This window comes from Dipodomys merriami, unplaced genomic scaffold (assembly GCF_024711535.1).
Source record: "Dipodomys merriami isolate MVZ:Mamm:240054 unplaced genomic scaffold, mDipMer1.0.p SCAF_8, whole genome shotgun sequence".
Lineage (NCBI taxonomy): Eukaryota > Metazoa > Chordata > Mammalia > Rodentia > Heteromyidae > Dipodomys > Dipodomys merriami.
This window is the reverse complement of record NW_027206401.1, coordinates 34383130-34403649: the sequence shown is the minus strand read 5'-3', so window position 1 is coordinate 34403649 and position 20520 is coordinate 34383130. Positions and strand designations below refer to the sequence as shown.

Sequence of the window (20520 nt, the reverse complement as noted above, 5' to 3'; positions counted from 1 at the left end):
CCCTGAACAAATCTGTAATGTCTCCTAGGCATGTAGAGCTCAATAAATTCAAAAACTGAACCAATGATCCATACCCTTCACCTTCCCTTCTACATCTAATTCAACTTGGTTGCATTTATACCTTAAACAGATCTGGAATTCATTTCTAGTGGCCCTCTCCTTGTACAAACCCTCTCCTATACATCTACTTACTAATGGTTTCTGAAAATCTTTGTAACTGGCACCAATGCCCATAGTCTCCTCCTTAATTAGTATTTTGCATTTGGAAGCTCTGTCTACCGCACTTTCTCCTTGAGTATCACCAAAACACACACACAGCTGGTACCAAAGTTCTCAGTTTCAGTATAACTTCTACAAACAGTTCCTTTGGGAAGCTTTCCATTTGTCCATCAAGTCAGAGTTAAGTTCACAATGGCCCCAGACTTGAAATTATAAAAACGTCTATCAGTATTATAAATCTTGTTTGTATATCTATCCATAGGGATCAATACTCAGAAAGTTTACAAGCAAGGCAAAGACCCTAACTTGGTCTTGCCCGTCTTAATAAATTTATCTCATTCACATAAAATAAAGCAGGAATTTCAAGAACACAGTTGACTTTTGATAGAGTAACTGTCAGCCCAATCAAGTTATGGAACAATACAACTACCACCACCAATTCTTCCTCATCCTATCACCAAGTTATTCACTTTGTGCCCTTTGCAATCAGCTCCCTAGTTCCCACCCCAACCAATTACTGATGATTTGTAGCATCAGATATTAGTTCAGTCTGTGCTTAATCTCATATAAATAGAAACATGGATTCTTGTATAATCTATCATCTTACACTTAGCATAATGTCTGAGATTCATGTTATTTGCACGTATCAGTAATTAGTTCCCTTCTGTTGACAAGTTGTATGATGCTGAATGAAAATATCACTATCTGTTTATCCAAAAATCTGTTAATACATATTGGGATTGTTTCCAGGTTTTAACTATTACTAATAAAGCTGCAGTGAACAATGGTGTTTAAGTTTCTTTAGACATATTTTCATCTTTCTGGATTATACAGATGGAAAACAAAATGTTGGGCTAGAGCCAGTGGCTCACACCTAATATCCTAACTATTTCAGGAAGCTCAAGATCAAGGTTTGCCACCAGCCCAGGGAAGACAAAAGCCACATGTAGAACTGTGGTTCAAATGGTAGAATGCCAGCCTTGAACATAAAAGCTAAGGACAAAGCCCAGGACCTGAGTTCAGTCCCAGTGCTGCCTTCTTCTCTCCAAAAAGTAATGTTGGACCATAGTTGGAATGAATGTTTAACGATTCAAAAAGTTCAAAATTATCTTTCAAAGAGATGGTATAATTGTAAACTCGCATCAGCAATATTAACAGCTGTGGTTCCCTGTCCTCAAACAGTTCTGTCAGTCTTTTTAGTCATGCCAGTGAATATAAAATATTATTTCACTATAGTTTAATTTACATTTCCTTGATAACTTGAAATGTTAAGTAACTTGAAATGTTGTATCTTTTCATATGGTTATTGGTAATTTATACAGGGTCTTCTGCAAATTTTCTATTCATGTATTTTTTTTCTTCTCCCTTTATTTTCTTTTTTGTGCCAAAACTTGGGCTTGAACCCAAGGCCTAGGTATTGTTGCTGAGTGTTTTTACTCAAGGCTAGCATTTGAGCCACAGCTTTACTTCCTGCTTATTGATACTTAACTAGAGATAAGAGTCTCACAGTTCCCTGCTTGAGCTAGCTTTGAACTGCAACTCTCAGGATTATCACAAGAACCTGACAAGAATGAATCTTTTATAGTTACTACTTACTATTTTCTATATTTTATAACACTCTATCATTGTCTTTTGACTTTTGCCACCAACTTACATTGTTCCCTGAATCCCTGTTAAGTCATTTTTCTTTAGCAACTTTAAAATTTTTCTCCTTGTAATTTATCACCACTTCAATTACATATTTAGATGTGGTTTTCTAAATTCTCAAACAAAATGATTGAATATTTAATAATTTAGTAATTAAACTTATCCTGCTTAAGATACAAGAAGTCTCCTTTTTCTGAACACTGCATTAAAGAATTATTCCAGTCTCATTATAGGCTCATGCTTGTAATCCTAACTACTCAGTAACCTAAGATATGAAAACATAGTTCAAAGCTAGCCTGAGAAGGAAAGTCCATAAGACTCATCTCCAATTAGTTACCAAAAAAGCCTGAAGCAGAACTGTGGTTCAAGTGGTAGAGTGCTAGCTGTGATTGAGCAAGCAAGTTCAGGGATAGAGTCCAGGCACTGAGGTCAAGCAAAAGTGTATATTTATTATGTGTATATACAGGAATATATTTACATGTACACACACACACTCACACACTCACACACACACACACACGCTGCCAAACTAGTAATCATTGTTTAAAAAAAAAAACTCAGAAATTTACATTTAGCCATGTGCTAGTGGGTCACCCCTATGATCCTGGCTTCCTGGGAAGCTGAGAATTGTGGTTCAAAACAGCCTAGCAGAAAAATCTGAGACTCATTCTATCTACAATTAACCAGCAAAAAGCCAAAAGTGTCTCAGAGTGCTGGCTCTGAGCAAAAAAGCCAAGGGAGAGAGAGAGGCTGAGTTCAATACCCAGCACCAACATTGTAAAATAATAAATAAATTCAGTGGTAAAATGTATGCCTATGAGCTCAAGACCCTGAGATAAGTACTCCCAATTTTTTTCAAAAATACTTTTATATAAGAAAAGGTACAATTTCAGTGATTTTCATTGTAGTTGCAAGGTATAACCATTATCACTTATCTAATTTGATAACATTTTCACTATCCATCACAAGAAGAAATGAAGAAATGCTAGGCCCATTAGCATAAGTAGCTTCCTGTGCTGGGAATGTGGCTTAGTGGTAGAGTGCTTGCCTAGCATGCATGCATGCATGAAGCCCTGGGTTCCATTCCTCAGTACCACATAAACAGAAAAAGATGGAAGCGGCACTGTGGCTCAAGTTGTAGAGTGATAGCCTTGAGCAAAAGAAGCTCAGAGACAGTGCCTGGGCCTGAGTTCAAGCCCCGGACTGGTAAAAAAAAAAAAAAAAAAAAAAAAAAAAAGACAGCAGCATAAGCAGCTTCCTGTGCTGATCTTCCTCCAGTCCCTAAAAACCACAAATGTGCCATGTACGGATTTGCCTATTCCAAATATCTAATAGAAATGAACTATTCAATATGTAATTTAGTGAATCTTCCTTAATTTACTTAACATGTATTCAAGTCAGTAGCCTATTATCAGTAATTCATTGCTTTTCATGAAAGAAATGTATCATGGAGTTCCATTGTATGACATATATTTCATTGACCCACTTATCAACTGATGGACATTTGGTCTATTTCTACTTTCTGCCCACTATGAATAACAACTAGTAGCATACAGGGACAAGGTTTGGTGTGAACTTGTTTTCAAATCTATTGGGTGTATTACTAAGTAGAACTAATGGGTCACAGGCTAAATCAATATTTAATCACTTGAGGACATGCCACAAGGGTTGAAGATGCATATTACCATCAGTACTTTGTTAAGGTTCTAATTAGAACACACCCTCTCTCCAACTTGTTATTATCCATACTTTCTTGATATAATCAATCTAGTAGGTATAAAAGAATTACTCATTATTGTCTTCTTAAAAAAATTTCCTTAATGACTAATTGTGCTTAGCAATTACAATTACTCCAGATATCTACATGGCAAGTAGATAGGATATTACAGCTATCACACTCAGCCCTATATATCTTCTTTAGGGAAACATCTATTCAAACCCTTTGGCCATTTTTCAGTTTGCTTATTATTCTTTGTTTTTAATTAGTAGAGGGTTTACTCTGTTGTTTTTTGGCAGTACTGGTGTTTGAACAGACACTACAACTGAGCCATACCTCTTGCCCTGGAAGATTTGTTTTTTTTTTTTGTTTTTTTGTTTTGGATCCGGTCGTGGGGCCTGAACTCTGGGCCTGGGCGCTGTCCCTCAGCTCTTCAACTCAAGGCTAGCACTCTACCACTTGAGCCACAGCACCACTTCTGGCTTTTTTCTTATGTGGTGCTGAGGAATCGAACCCAGGGCCTCGAGCATGCAAGTCAAGTGCTCTTACCACTAAGCCACATTCCCAGCCCCGAAGATTTGTTTTTTTTTTTTTAAGTGTATCCTAGTCCCATATTAGACATATGATTTGCAGAGCTGAAGATGTGGCGCAAGTGGCAGAGCCAAATTATTTTGAAGTACATATACGTTATAATAATTTTTAAAGGGGCTGGGAAGGTGGCTCAGTGGTAGAGCACTTCCCTTGCATGCTCGAGGCCCTGGGTTCGATTCCTTAGCACCACATAAGAAAAAAAAAGCCGGAAGTGGTGCTGTGGCTCAAGTGGTAGAGTGCTAGCCTTGGGCTGAAGAGCTGAGGGACAGCGCCTAGGCCCAGAGTTCAGGCCCCACGACCGGAACAAAAAAAATAATAATAATAATTTTTAAACACAGTATGTTTAACTCTAATAAAAATGGTTATGCATTTTAAGTCTAAGTCATTCTAACCAAAATTTAGAAAGAAACTGAAAGGCAGGTCAGTGGCTCACACTTGTAATCCTGTAATCTACTCAGTAATTTAACCAAGAGAACTGAAAACACAAGTTCACACCAAGCCTTGTACCTGTATGCTAATAGTTGCTATTTATAGTGGGCAGAAAGTAGAAAGAGCCCAAATGTCCATCAGCTGATGAGTGGATAAGTGGTGCCAGTGGATACTGGTTCAAATCCAGCCCCAGCAGAAAAGTCAGGAGACTCTGTCTTCAACTAACCAGGAAGGCAGAGCTGAAAATGTGGCTGAGGAAGCAAGCCAGGCCTACTTGAGGCTAGTTCAAACCCTAGTACCACCAAAAGAAAAAGAAACTGATAAGCATGTTATAGACAAATCCTAGTGGAAGCCTAGGAACTCAAAGAATATAGCAAAGGAGCCAGGCACTGGTAGCTCATGCCTGTAATCCTAGCTGAGATTTGAAGATGATGGTTCGAACCCAGCCCAAGCAGGAAAGTCTATGAGATTCTTATTTCCAATAAACTACTCAGAAAAAGGCAGAAGAGGTCTGTGGCTCAAGATGTAGAGTGCTAGCTTTGAACTAAAGAAGCTCAGAGACAAGAGCCCAAGCCTCAACTTCAAGCCCCATGACTGACCAAAAAAAAAACAAACCCAAATCAAAGGAAAAAGTAATAAGTAACTGTGCTTTAAAAAAAAAAAAGGGGGGGAGGCTGGGAAGTGGCTCAGTGGTAGAGCGCTTGCCTTGCATGCCTGAGGCCCTGGGTTCGATTCCTCAGCACCAAATAAGCAGAAAAAAAAAAGCCAAAAGTGGCGCTGTGGCTCAAGTGGTAGAGCGCTAGCCATGAGCTGAAGAGCTGAGGGACAGCATCCAGGCCCAGAGTTCAGGCCCACGACTAGACCCCCCCCCCAAAAAAAAAGATTCCACTCTTAGACTTGGAAAAAATATAGTAAGTGAAGCAAGCCAGATTCAAAGAAGCCCAGGCTGCATGTTTTACTTCATTTGTAATAATTAGATATGTCTATAGAACTACAAGTTAATCCAATGTATAGTAAAGGACAATTACATTTGGACATGATTAATTAAACAGCACTCTAAGCATTCACACACTGAGAACAAAGGAGGATATTCTTAGGATAGCTATGTACATATGACCATATAAAATGATGATTATCAAAATGAACTCCAAGAAATGGAAACAAGAGGTTTTCTTTTTTTATACTGCTTGCAGTTATTTTTTTCTTTTTTCGCCTTAGGTCTATTTCCTGGTATCACTGTTTTTTATTTCTGTACCCTTTGTCTTGTATAAGTTTATCTGATTTGGCGGGACAAGGGTGAATCAAATTAACAGTGATACTCATTATACACTGTTGGAAATAAACTTTACAACTTCGGTGAGAAAGGGAGGAAAAGTGGGAGAAAATGAGGGAGAGTTTAACACTGTTTAAAAAGAAATGTAGGGCTCAGCACCAGTGGCTCACGCCTGTAATCCTAGCTAGTCAGGAGGCTGAGATCTGAGGATCATGGTTCACAGCCAGCCCAGGCAGAAAAATCTGTAAGATTCTGATCTCCAATAAACCACTCAGAAAACCAGAGTGGGCTGTGGCTCAAATGGTAAAGCACCAGCTTTGAGCTGAAGAGCTGAGGAACAGTGCCCAGGCCCAGAATTCAAGTCCCACGACTGACAAAAAAAAAAAGAAAAGAAAAGAAAAGAAAAGAAATGTACTCATTTCCTTGTGTAACTGTAACCCCTCTGGTATATCACCTTTATAATAAAGTTTAAATTTAAAAAAAAAAAATTTCCACTCTCTTACTGACCACAATTGGGACAGGTAGAAATACAATACTGTACCTTAAAATGTACTGTGATATTCCAAGGAAGAGCTGAATTTGATGCAAGAAGATCAAATAGCAAACCAATTGGATAGTGCCTAAAAATGAAAGAGTATATTCTGAGAATTTTTAACTAAAACAAATTTCTAGTACATATTTTAACACAAACGACCCAGATACATTTTAGATTGTAGCTACATTCCTAGACTAATTTTATAAACTTTAAAGGCAGTAGGTATTTTTCATCTACCCATTTCATTTCCCACAGAAATATGTGATGAGAGTACAGTAAGCCACTCATTATCAATTGTTATTACAATCTGTTACATAAAATTACCATCCCAGTATTTATGATGGGCAAATGTTTTTGTTTTTCAGCCAAACCGGGACTCAACTCATTATCTGAAGCATTATGCTCAATGGCAGGTGCCATACCACCTCATCCAACAAGCCCAGGCCAGGACAATTGTTTTTTAAAGTTTATTTATAAGTTTTAACCAACTTAAAACTTTATAAAATCCTAAACTAAGTACCTGAAAAGCATACAAATCTGTGGTTAATACTAATGACATTACAGCATGTAAATGTCCAATCTTTTATCTATGCGAACATCTAAATACAGATTCAGTTTAACTTTTACAACTTGCTCTTCTCACATAATACAATGTTGCATTTTTTTCCCCAAAGCACTAGTTCTAACTTGTTTAAACTAAGTTTTGGACTTACCAAATAAGAAAATGTTTCCTAAAATAGCCACTACAGTGAATCAAATTACTTAGTAACAAATATGTGAATAATAAAAGTCTAGAAGGTTTCAAGGGATGAACAATTTTTACGTCAGCCTGTTAAAGAACTGAGATATCTTAACCAATGAGTCAAAATTAAATACTTCCAACAGAGGCAAATAAAATGAGGACTGTTAGATACAGTCTGGTTTCTACCTAAGCAATTTTAAGTCATTCTGCAAAACCTGAAAATATGTCTCATAAGTTACTTTTTTTTTTTGTCGGTCATGGGGTTTGAACTCTGGGCCTGGGCGTTGTCCCTCAGCTCTTCAGCTCAAAGCGAGCGCTCTACCACTTGAGCTACAGCACCACTTCTGGTTTTCTGGTGGTTTATTAGAGATAGGAGTCTCACGGTCTTTCCTGCCCGGGCTGGCTTTGAATTGTGATCCTCAGATCTCAGCCTCCTGAGTAGCTAGGATTACAGGCGTGAGCCACCAGCGCCCGGCTTTATAAGTTACTCTTATCTGGAGTTAAATATTAGTTATAAGTGGATAAGGGAGGAATGGCTTAGTGGTAAAATACTTGTCTGCAATGTATAGTGCCATAGGATTAGTCTGCAAGATTGCCACTGCCTCTACCCTGCCCACAAAAGCTAATATTGTTTACCTCTCTATAATTGTGAAAAGCTCACTGGTTACCATAGATCATATGTTTATTTAAAATGAATTTATGATAAGTACGCTGATGATAAAAAAAATTGAGTATTATCTTAACAACAATCTTTAAACTGCTGTATTTGAAAGTAACTAGCACTAATCCTTCATAAATAGAAAATTTTAAAGAAAACTTGGGAACCTGGAAAAATCTGGCCTTAGTCAAGTCTTAAATACCCCAAAATATTATACCGTAGACAAGTTACAGATTCTATCCAATTCTGATCCTTCTCTCAAAACTATAAGGGCTGTGGGTGTGGCTTAGCAGGAGACCTCTTATCTATAGTGTGTGAACACTGGATTTAATACCATAGAAGATGCCAGGTAGTGAAAACAGGCCCGCGTGCACAAGCACATGTGTGTACACATCCACACATACACACACACACACAAAGTTCTAAGTAGACTCAAATTTCAAAAATATTGCTGTCTATGGCTTTCCAATTCTTCAACAGCACTACAAAAAAAATTACATAAAACAACTTTATGCAAGTTACACAGGTAATATCACCTGAGATCATAGAAAAATAACTAGCATTCCAGTTTTTTGGGCATTCCTTATCATTCACAAAGGTACTATAAACTAATTCTAACCAAATCAAACATCCTATCTTAAAAGCAATTGATGTCAAGGGAGAAAAAAGTCAAACAGCTTTAAAAAGAATTATGTGGATTGAAATACAAGTTAAATGTAAGATCCACCTTCAATTATTCCTTAACTTACATATTAAAAACGTGCAAGAGCATATCATTTTGTTATACCACATCCTTTGTGATAACATCCAAAGAAGAATAATAAAGTACACAGACACTCTGCCAAATGGATAATAAATGGATGTCAAATACATAAACACATGAATAAAGAGCTACAGAATGGTTTGCATATAGCACATAAATAAAAATCAGGCTGGGAATGTAGCTTAGTAGAATGTTTGCCTAGCATGCATGATGCCCTGGGTTAGATTCTTCAGAACCACATCAACAGAAAAAGCGGGAAATGGTGCTGTGGCTCAAGTGGTAGAGTGCTAGCCTTGAGCAAAAGAAGCTCAGGGACAGTGCCCAGGCCCTGAGTTCAGGCCCCTGGACTGGCAAGAGTGGGGGGGGGGGGGAGGGGAGGAAGGATTGGGGAGTTGGTGCTGGTGGCTCTCATCTGTAATCTTAGCTACTTAAAAAGCCGAGTTCTGAGAATCACAGTTCAAAGCCAGCCTGGGCAGGAAAATCTGTTTGACTCTTGTCTCCTATTAACCACCAAAAAAACAGGAGTATGGCTCCAAGTGGTAGGGTGCCTACCATGAGCAAAAAGAGCTCAGGGACAGAGCCCAAGCTTGGAGTTCAAGCCCTACAACCAATAAAAAAAAAAAAAAAAAAGGACTGAGGATATCGCTCATGCAAGGCTCCACACTAAGTAAGGGGAAAAAAAAACTAAACAAAACAGACTTATGGTATCTAGATGTCAGGAAGATGATACAATAATGTACTCTTCTATTTCCCTCTCTGTAAGTATTGCATCATCTTTCAAGAAAGTGCAGAATAAAAATGCAGAAAGGTGTTTCACAATGATTAGCCAAATTATTAGACAAATAACTGAAAGCAATGGCAGTACTCTCAGTTTTAATAACTGGTGAAACATGATCACTAGAGTAGAATCTCAAGACTGTCTTAGATGATATCCTAGATAAATTTAAAACTCAAGAAGACAACATCAGCATAAAACAAGGAGAATATGGTATTTTTATAAACTTAAATCATTTAACAGATAAGACTTCACTGCATATTTTGTAATCAGACCATTTTACTAAAAGGATAGATGACATTATTCTTTGTCTTTTGTTTTTTATACAGCATAATTACTTCAGGTCAATTGTACACAAAAATACCTGGAAGGAATATGATGATGGTGAAGTGTGGAAAAGGTATTAGAGTCATCATTTTAACTAGTGTTTACTGACATTAAAAATACAGTATTTTTAAAATTTCTCAAACTAGGAATATAGCTCAGGTAAAGCACTTAGGCAAGTGCTAAAACCCTATCAGAGCCTGGATTTTATCACCAGCACCACAATAAGAAAATGATTTGTTTTCTTCAAAAGTCACTAAATGGTATTAAATAAATAAATTTCTAACAAAATGGCTACAGATTATACCTTTATTCTAACTTGTTCTGTGTTCTTCTTTGTCCTACTGGTGATCATGCCCAGTACATTGTAGGCAAGGCTCTACACTAAGCTATATCCCCAAGTCTACAAAGATTGATGCAAAAATTAATCTGCTCCAAGACTGTTCCCTTCTGATGAAACTATTAATATTCATGAGGATCTATAAAATAGAATCATCAAAACTCAAAGACATTGAACTTCTCATATACAATTTACATAAAGGATTTACATAAAGAATTTCAAATGTACTCATTTGCACAACTCCTTTAAACAGGAGGCTCCTAACACAATACAGAAACCACTTAAGTCAAAACTACAAGTAAATCATAGTGTAGCCATTTGGCTGCAACTGCTTACATTCACCCTAAATTTAATAGAAAATTATGTGATAAATGTATGAACGTGAAATATATCCCAGAAGAGAAAACTACTAGCTAAAAGTTCAATCTACTGTCCTATAACCTATTACATAAGAATATATAGTAAGGTCTATTTTCCTATTTTATTCTTCTTGCCATTTTTAAGCACTATAAGAATCAATTCTCAAAATGAAGGTATCTTTTGATGTACAGTTCTTTGTCCATTGGTCATTGCTAATATGGAAACAACACAGTAACTTAACAGAAAAAACTAGGGCTGAGGATGAATGAAGCTCAGTGGCAGAAAACTTGCCTAGTAAATATAGCTCTGTTTGGAAGCTATTTACCAATAGTAGCACACTTTCTTGAAGACTTTTCTATTCTAACTGGGACAAATATTTTTAAAAGCAATTAGAGCATTAGAGAGAACACACAAAATTTAGATTAAAAAAAAACTATCAGCAAGTATGGTAGAAACAGGCCTGAAATCAAATCTGAATCATATTTATTTGAGCAAGAGCTTGTACTTGAGTCTGTTTTCTAAACAAAAGCCAAGTGTGGATAAATATATTCCATTTTATGAAATAAGTTTTGCTCAATTCTGAAAATGAAAATGAAGCCAATTTAATAAACTGACTTAAACCAGACAGGGAGGGAAGAAAGAAGGAAAGTAGACAGGCCAAGCGAGCAAGGGACTCATTTAGGTTCATTTATCCATTTGGTGAAAAAATCTTACTGAATACCTTTCATTTGCTATTGCTTAATAGCCTGCTCAAGCATCCTACATGTTTAAATGATTTAAGACTAACACAAGAAAAGAAGTATGACCTTGACAGTGTTAGCTAGAGCCTATTGAGTCTGAGGGTACACAACCCTGAATGTTATATGCATTAACTCACATAATCCTTGAAACACACTGATGGAAGCACAGGCCTTTATTATCATCTCCATGTAACAGACACAAAGTCAAATACCTTGCTCAGTGACTATATATCTAGTGATGCAGAGCAGGGATTTTTACAGTGATGTGTCAAGTATATATGAAGTGTCTACACAGTGGTATAGCAACCATATGAAGGTAGAGATGAACACTTTTGCTAAAGAAAATCACAAAAGCGGTGGCCCATTAGAAAAAATAAATTAGGAAAAAAAGATGAATAAATTAGTAATATGAGGGACAAAAAGCATCCTGGAAAGAACAATCTTTACCAGAAAATGCAGCAGGACAGAACAATTTTCTAAATCTTTTTTGCTTGTTTGTCCACCATGGGGTTTGAACTCAGTGCCTGAGTGCTGTCCCTTAGCTTTTTTGCTCAAGGCTAGAGTTCTACCACTTGAGCTATAGCTCCACTTCTGGATTTTTAGCAGTTAGAAATGAGTCTCATGGATTTTCTAACCTGAGCTGGCTCTGAACCACAATCTTTAGATTTCAGCCTCCTGAGTAGCTAGGATTATAGTTGTGAGCCACCAGTGGCGGGCCCCAAATCACTTTTCTGGCAGTCGTGGGGCTTGAACTCTGGGCCTGTGCTGTCCCTCAGCTCTTCAAGCTCACTTGAATCACAGTGCCACTTCTGGTTTTCTGGTGGATAACTGGAGATAAGAGTCTCAGGACTATATTGCCGTGCAGGCTTTGAACCATGATCCACATAACTCAGCCTCCTGAGTAGCTAGGATTACAGGCATGAGCCACCAGCACCTGACCCCAAATCACTTTTACAGCCAATATTATACCAATACCAAATCACACAGTCCAAAATTTAAAAAAAAACACAATCTCTCTCATAAAATAAGACAAAGACACAAAGATCTCAACAGATTTTTAATTACTCAATAATATATTAGTAAATTAAATCCAATGATGAGTTTTTCATTTGAAATTTTTTTTGAAGGTAGTGGGGCTTGAACTCAGGGCCTGGGGCAGTATCCCTCAGCTCTTCAGCTTAAGGCAAGTGCTCTACCACTTGAGCCACAGCGCCACTTCCCGTTTTCCGCCCAGGCTGGCTTTGAACCTCAATCCTCAGATCTCGGCCTCCTGAGTAGCTAGGATTACAGGTGTGAGCAATGATGGCCTGGCTTCCATTTAGATTTAGTAAGTCTATGGCTAAACCTAAGCAAGATGGTTCAAAATCAAAAATCATGGATATAGCATTTGTTGAGCATGTATTCTACCACATGCTCAACAAGTCTGATGACCTGAGTTCAAACTTCAGCACCCTCCACCCCCAAAAAGTCACAAACGAAATCCAAACAGCTACAAGCTCAAGAAAACCCACATGATATTAGTTTAAATATTTCTCATCCAAAAACCTGAAATGCTCCAAAATCCTTCACTTAATTGAGTACCAACAGGACACCATGAGGAAAACCCTATAGCTCATCCTGTATAATAGGCCATGGTCAAAATGCAGGTGTGCTGGGGCTAGTTCCATGTAGCTTCAGTAGTAGGGTTCATGTTAAACATGCATGATGCCCTGTATTCAATCCCTAGCAACACATATGTGTGCATGTGAGCGTGCACACACACATACACATACAATTCATGTACACTAAATATAAGAACATATAATTACCCTTATAGTATGTATATAAAGTGGATATGAAATATAAATCAACTTTGTGTTTACACTTCCAAATCTGAAACTTGAAGCACTTCTAGTCAAGTATTTCAGATAAAGGCACTAATCTGTAATTAAGCCCACAAAAAAACAAATTCAGGGGCTGGGAAGGTGGTAGGTGGTAGAGCACTTGCCTTGCATGCTCGAGGCCCTGGGTTCGATTCCTCAGCACCACATAAGAAAAAAGCCGGAAGTGGCGCTGTGGCTCAAGTGGGAGAGCACTAGCCTTGAGCAGATGAGCTGAGGGACAGCGCCAGGCCCAGAGTTCAGGCCCACGACTGGACACCCCCAAAAAAAACAACAAAAAACAAACCAAAAAAAAGCACAAAACCAAATTCATTTCACCCCTCTACTTGATTTTTTTTTTTTTTTTAAAAAAAGGGAAACCTACCTAAGAGCATCAATACGTTCTCAGGGCTGAAAAGGTGGCTCAGTAGCAGAGTGCTTGCCTTGCATACATGAAGCCCTGGGTTCGATTTCTCAGCACCACATAAGCAGGAAAAGCTGGAAGTGGGGCTAAGGCTCTAGTAGTAGAGCACTAGTCTACAGCTGAAATACTGAGGGACAGCACCCAGGCCCAGAGTTCAGGCCCCAGGACCGACCAAAAAAACAAAAAAAAGGAAACGTTCTCAAGTAGAGAATAATGCAAAACACCTACTCCTATTATTCTTATTCAACATAATACTTTAAGTTCTAAATTACATCTATTTGCAGATGTCATGAATGCCTACATAGAAAATCGTAAGCAAGAGCTGGGCATGATGCTATAACCTGTTATGTCAGAACTCAGGGACTGAAGTAGACAAACCAAAGATTTGAAGCTACTTTGGCCACAAGGCAAAACCTTACCAGGGGTAGGGGGGGTGTGAGGGTTGTAGGAAGCCTAGTGCCTATGGTTCATGCATGTAATACTAACTATTCAGAAGGTTGAGAGCTGAGGATTGTGGTTCAAATCCAGACTTAGTAGTATTTTAGGAAAGTCCATGAGGTGAAGGCTGCATCCAGGTATCTAAAATAACCTACAATGTATAGGGTAGTCCCACAACAAAGAATTATCAAATTCAAAATGTCGGGGCTGGGAAGGTGTCTCAGTGGTAGACCCTTTGCCTTGCATGTATGAGGCCCTGGGTTCGATTCCTCAGCACAACATAAGCCACAAAGAAAAAAGCCGGAAGTGGCGCTGTGGCTCAAGTGGTAGAGCACTAGCCTTAAGCTGAAGAACTGAGGGACAGCACCTAGGCCCAGAGTTCAGGCCCCACGACTGGACCAAAAAAAAATAAATGTCAACTGTAGTCCTGTTTTGAAACCCTTTATAATGATAAAAGGCTATTATTTTAAAAAAAATCTTTATAATCTATATACCTATAAAGAAATGTAATTTAGATGTCTAATTATAATACTGACAGAGCTGCCAAGTACTTCTCTCCTATTGCTACTCATCTACAATCTTGCCCTTCCTGTCTCTCCCTCTCCCTCTATGTCACTGCTCCTTTTATGCTTCCTTTAAACCACCTTCTGGGAAATGGTTTAAAATACCACTTCCATTCTTCTGAGAAATAAAAAGAAACAGAAAACACTGCTTTATCTAGGCTATCTGAGGTCTAGAACTATTCACAGGTCATAATCTCATGTGACGATATATTGCATACATATACCCACAAATTACACACACGTGCATACACACAATTTTTTTTGGTTGTTCTGGGGTTTGCTAGGCAAAACTTGAGTCAAGTGCCAGAGCTTATATTCAACTTATTTCTAAGATACGGTCTCAGTTTTTTGACAAGACAGGCCTGGTCTGTAAGGATTATAGGAATGGGCAACCAGCACTTGAAGGTGCATTTTGACATACTTGGTTGCATATTCTTTTGACAAACATAAATATATTGCTGGCACAGGCATCAGTGGCTCACGCCTGTAATCCTAGCTACTCAGGAGGCTGAGATCTGAGGATCACAGTTCAAAGCCAGCCTGGGCAGGAAGGTCCGTGAGACTGATCTCCAATAAACCACCCAGAAAACCGGAAATGGCACTATAGCTCAAGTGGTAGAGTGCTAGCCTTGAGCTGAAGAGCTGACGGACAGTGCCCAAGCCCAAAGTTCAGGCCCCACAACCGAGACACACACACACACACAGACACACACACACACACACACCCCTCAGGGAGAGTGCCCAGGCACTGAGCTAGCCCCAGGACTAGCAAAAAAATTATGTTTATTAAACAAATAATACATATATAACACATATTATACATATTCCTGAAAATATATAAATTTGTCCCATAATTGATGCATCCAAATCAAAGGCAGACAGTTACACTAGTGGCTTCATTCTTTGTTTTAATTGATTTTTACAACACTGGGGATTGAACCCAGGGGCCCACACATGCTAGGCAAGTATTCTATCACTTGAGCTAGTTCCTTAGTTGGGTGCTTTAAGTTATTTTTCATGTAGGGTCTCAAGCTTTAGCCCAGGTCCAGCCTAAGACCTGAGTAGCAAAGCTGGAATTATAGGCATTTGCAACTATGTCCAACTTGTTCTTTAGACAGTGTTCCACTAACTTGTCTCAGTTGGTATCAAACTACAATCTTTGTATCTCTGCCTCCCCCACCCCACCTCTGTAGCTGAGATTATAGGTATGTACCACCATACCCAGGTTTATTTCTTTTTTAATGGAATTTCTTTTCACTGTTTTCAGGGCACTATACTATATGGCATATACTTAATGTTTAATAATAGAGAAATTCACTCACCATTTCAGTGGTGTGCCTTCATATTCAAACCATATCTCACTAATGTCTTCTTGTCTCATAACCTTCTGAAAATGTTTTTTCACTTTGTCAGTTACCAACGTCAAATAACTTACTCTTGGCAAAAGCAACTGAAATGAAAATTTATAAAACTGTATTTACCAGTTATTTTTTCCAAAAAAATGTACTAAATAGGTTTTAATTTTAAGGAAAAAACAGCTACAATCTCTGCATTCATTTAGATATCCAACACATAGTCAATTCCTTTCTACAGAAAAATCAAAGGCTAATAAGAGTTAATATGCATTACTTCTTAACGGGGCTATTCCCCTCCCCACCAATGGTACTAGAGTTTCACTCAAGGCTTTGTACTTCCCAGGCAGGCACTGTCATTGAGCTATGCCCCGTCTCTTTATGCTTTAGGTATTTTTTAAAATAGGGCCTCCCATTTATGCCTATGCAAGCCTGAACCAAAATGCTTCCTACTCCACCACACCCAGGTCTTTTTTACTGACTAAAAGGGTCTCATAGAGTTTTTGTTGGGGCTGGCCCTGAGCCATATATAATCCTCATAGTATCTGCCTCCCCAGTAGCTAGGTCTACTGTCTGGTTGGGACATTATTTTCTGTTTGGTTGTTTGTGCAAGGCCTTGAACTTTCCCTCAGCATTTTCAGTCATAGCTGGTACACCACAACTTGAGCCATGTCTTTAGTCCTGGAACATTACTTTTAATTATAGCTTGTCTACATGCCTATAATAATTAATGCAAATCTATCCACAGTCTTTTGTACTGCTTTACACAAAAGTTCAATTTTGCCGGGTGCCGGTGACTCATGCCTGTAATCCTAGCTACTCAGGAGGCTGAGATCTGAGGATCAATCACAGTTCAAAGCCAGCCCGGGCAGAAAAGTCCATGAGACTGTCTCCAATTAACCACCAGCAAACTGGAAATGGTGCTGTGGCTCAAGCGGTAGTGTACTCGCCTTGAGCTAAAGAACGTAGGGATAGCACCCAAGCCCAGAGTTCAAGCCCCATGACCGACCAAAAAAAAAAAAAAAGTTCAATTTTATTAGAGATCATACTACTTAGGATTACTAGTTCTATCAAGTTAACTTAAAATTTTTAATTAATCACTTGTGTTAAACTGTTCAAAGGAAACAATAAATTCCATGTTCATATATACATAGACTTATCAAGCAGGATTTCACAATAAGCCCAAGTTTGAAGGCTTAGAAGGAAATGTTAGGCTGGCATAATATCTTAATAGTATTCTAGTAAAGCTTTTACTCTACTAGAATACTATTAAGACATTATGTTTTCCCAAGAACAGAACTCTCAAAGAAAATCTAACAAGGGAGATTTGAAAAAACAAGTTACCACTTACATAAAGAATACATAAGTACTCATCAGACACTATACAACTTGTGGGAGGGAATGGGAGGGAAAAACTGGGAGAGGAGCATAGAAAGTAACATTGTACAAAAAGAAATGTAGGCGCCGGGGCTGGGAAGGTGGCTCAGTGGTAGAGCGCTTGCCTTGCATGCCTGAGGCCCTGGGTTCGATTCCTCAGCACTCACATAAGCAACAAAGAAAAAGCCGGAAGTGGCACTGTTGCTCAAGTGGTAGAGTGCTAGCCTTGAGCTGAAGAGCTGAGGGATAGCGCCCAGGCCCAGAATTCAGGCCCCACAACAGGACCTCCCCCCCTCCCCCCAAAAAAGAAATTTAGCCAGGCGCCTGTGGCTTTCGCCTGTAATCTTAGCTACTCAGGAGGCTGAGATACGAAGATGACAGTTCAAAGCCAGCCAGACTCTTATCTCCAATAAACCACTCAGAAAACCGAAAGTGGCACTGATTCAAGTGGTACTGGCCTTGAGTTGAAGAACAGGGCCCAGGCACAGAGATCAAGCCCCACGACCAACAAAAAAAGAAATGTACTCTTTATCTGACTTAAATAACTGTAACCCCTTTGTACATCACCTTTATACTTACAATTTAACAAAAAACAAATCATTTATGAAAAAAATTCCATGAGTAGAGATAAGGAAATTGTCAAAAATTTGTGCTTTCTCTTCTTTGCAGTAGAACCATTTCTAGTTTCTTCATCTTCCTTCTTTTGCTTATAAACCTGACTCATGACTGTTCGTGGCTGTTTTTATGTGTCTAACTCTGAATCATGTTTCAGGCTGCCTATTCAAAGTGGTATCTTTTGATCAGAAAATCAAATAGAACCAATAGGTGGGCAAATAATATAAAGAATTATTCTAACTAAAGAAACTGATACTTAATTATTGAAACCCAAAACAATAGAACCCAATGATGCAGAAGACAGTGACATGGTACTAGAAGATACAGGGCAGGGGTACGGAAGTGCTATTATTGTTATGCCCTAGCATGGATGAAATGGAAAGTATTAAATACTAACAGCAAACAGCTCAATAGTATTAAAGATTTCACAATGTTTTTCCTTTATAAATAAATAACTGGGGGTTGGAGGTATGGCTCAATTGGTAGAATGCTAGCTAATAAGCAAAACAGTCCCATCTCAGAGCAAAAGTAAAAAAATAAAGTTAGTGAAATGATTAGTGAAGAAAGGAAATTAATACTATATATAAGTTAAAGTAGAGGATTTTTTTTTCCTTATGGGTAGTTTCATCAACTTATTTTGCATAGAGCATGAATAGCTTTCCAAAATCATAGGCTATTACATAAATGGCAGTGGCTAGGTACTTATAATCCCAGCTACTCAGAGGTAGAAGCAGGATAGTAAGTTCAAGTCCAGGCCAGACAAAAAGTTAGTGAGACCTCACCTCAGAAACAAAACAAAAAAGAATCCAGGCACCAGTAGCTCACAACTGTAATCCTAGCTACTCAGGAAGCTGAAATCTTAGGATCATGGTTTCAAAGCCAGCCCACGCAGGAAAGTCTGTGTGACACTCCTGTGATACTCTTGTCCCCTATTAACCACCAAAAGCAAGAAGTGAAGCTATGGCTCAAGTAGTGGAGTACCAACCTTGAACAAAAAAGCTAAGGGACAGCATCCAGGTCCTGAGTTCAAGCCCAGTACTGGCACGCAAAAATTAGTAAATAAATAAATTAAATAAGGCAGCTTTCAGTACTACAAGAATAAAGATAGACACAAATTCTTCCTGAAATGACAAAATCTGTAGAAGTGTGACAGAAAGTGTGACAGCACAGTAAGGCAGATATTTCTAAATTACTAATTGTAAAGAAGTACACATTAGTAAAATCTAACTTCAGTTTAAAATTACTTTTGGCCTTAACATATTAATAAGCTATTCTGCAGAGTAATATTAAGCAATGGAGTAAAGAGTAAAAAATCCACACTGTAAAGAGTGTGGATATCAGCTTCTGATTTTGTGCTAGATGTTGCTAAATAGTTAATGGTTTCCTGAAATATTCTCACAATAAAGATGTACAATATTGGGGTAAAACTTCCATTTAGACAGATTTTTGTCTCTCTTGTTTCAATGCTTCATTTCCAATGACCAAATAGTATCTGCTTGATAGAAGACACAAAATAAATATTTTCTGAATAAATCAAATATCAAAGGTCAATGAGGCAAAGAGCCAAAAATGACAAAAAAAAGAATGCCCACTCTATGTCAAAACACATATACAATGTAACTGTAATCTTGTGTTCCAATCTGGCATGTGAGTAACCCACAAATAACATAAATATCCACAGTAACACTAGCAAATTACCATCACTTCACATTAACAGTAATAATGTATACACAGGTACAATTTTTACCTAGGAAATCTTTACATGGGCAAAAACAAAAAGAAAGTCACAGGGGCTAGTCAATGGTAGAGTGCTCACCTTGCATGCATGAGACCCTGAGTTCCATTCCTCAGCACCACATAAGCAGAAAAGGCCAGGAAGTGGTGCTGTGACTCAAGTGGTAGAGCGCTAGCCCTGAGCTAAAGAGCTGAGGGACAGCACCCAGGGCCCAGTGTTCAGGCCCCATGACCAACAACAACAAAAAGAAAGTCACAGAATAACATTATCCTGCCTTTTACGTCCAGGCTGTATATTACTCACTGTTTCAGGCAGGCATATCACATTATTGCCTTTTATTTTCTTTTTTTGGTGCTGGTCCTGGACTTCAACTGAAGGCCTGGGTTTTGCTTAAAGCTTTTTGCCTAAAGCTAGCATCTACCACAGCTACACTTTCAGCTTTTTGGTAGTTTATGGGCGGCAATAAGAGTCTGATGGACTTCCTGCCTTGTGTGGCTAGTTAAAGTAGCATGCACCTAGCTGCATAGCCTTTTTCTTTTCCAGTGTAGTAATATATTTAACATATTTAACATTTTAGCCTCTTATAAGTACAGTGGCATGAAGCACATTCACAAAGTGGTACAACCATCCCAGAGAAACACTAGTCATTAACAGCTAACTTTCCAGTCTTTTCCATCCTAGCTCCTAGCTGATAACCTTTCCACCTCTACAAATATAACTACTTAACATACCTCACAAATCTAGAGTCCTTTGTGTCATTGATTGTACTTAGCATGTTCTTTCAATGTTATGGTGCCAGTGGCTCAGATCCTTAATCTTAGCTACTCAGGAGGCTGAGATCTGAAGACTGTAGTTCAAAATTCACTCAGGAAAGAAAACTGTGCAACTTTTTATCTCCAACTAACTAGCAGAAGCCAAAATTGGAGCTGAGGTACAAGTGGTAGAGTGCCAGTCTTAAGTGAAAAAACTAAAGGACAGCATCTGGGTCCTGAGTTCAAGTCTAGTACCAGCACAAAAATAAATACCCAGAGCACATTGTAAGTA

The 20520-nt window shown here is 38.4% G+C and overlaps 1 protein-coding gene across 3 annotated transcripts in view; it reads right to left on the bottom strand.

Annotated features, from left to right (window-relative positions):
* The window catches only part of Atg5 (autophagy related 5), a 73207-nt gene that overhangs the window by 43061 nt on the left and 9626 nt on the right, over nt 1–20520 (bottom strand). For 2 of the 3 annotated variants that reach the window (XM_070011014.1, XM_070011015.1), the window contains exons 3-4: nt 15720–15847; nt 6418–6496 (exon numbers count right to left, since the gene is read on the bottom strand). In XM_070011014.1, the coding sequence (XP_069867115.1) occupies nt 6418–6496; nt 15720–15847 (207 nt within the window). The remainder of the gene's footprint in view (nt 1–6417; nt 6497–15719; nt 15848–20520) is intronic. The other variant, XM_070011016.1, reaches the window with a different exon arrangement.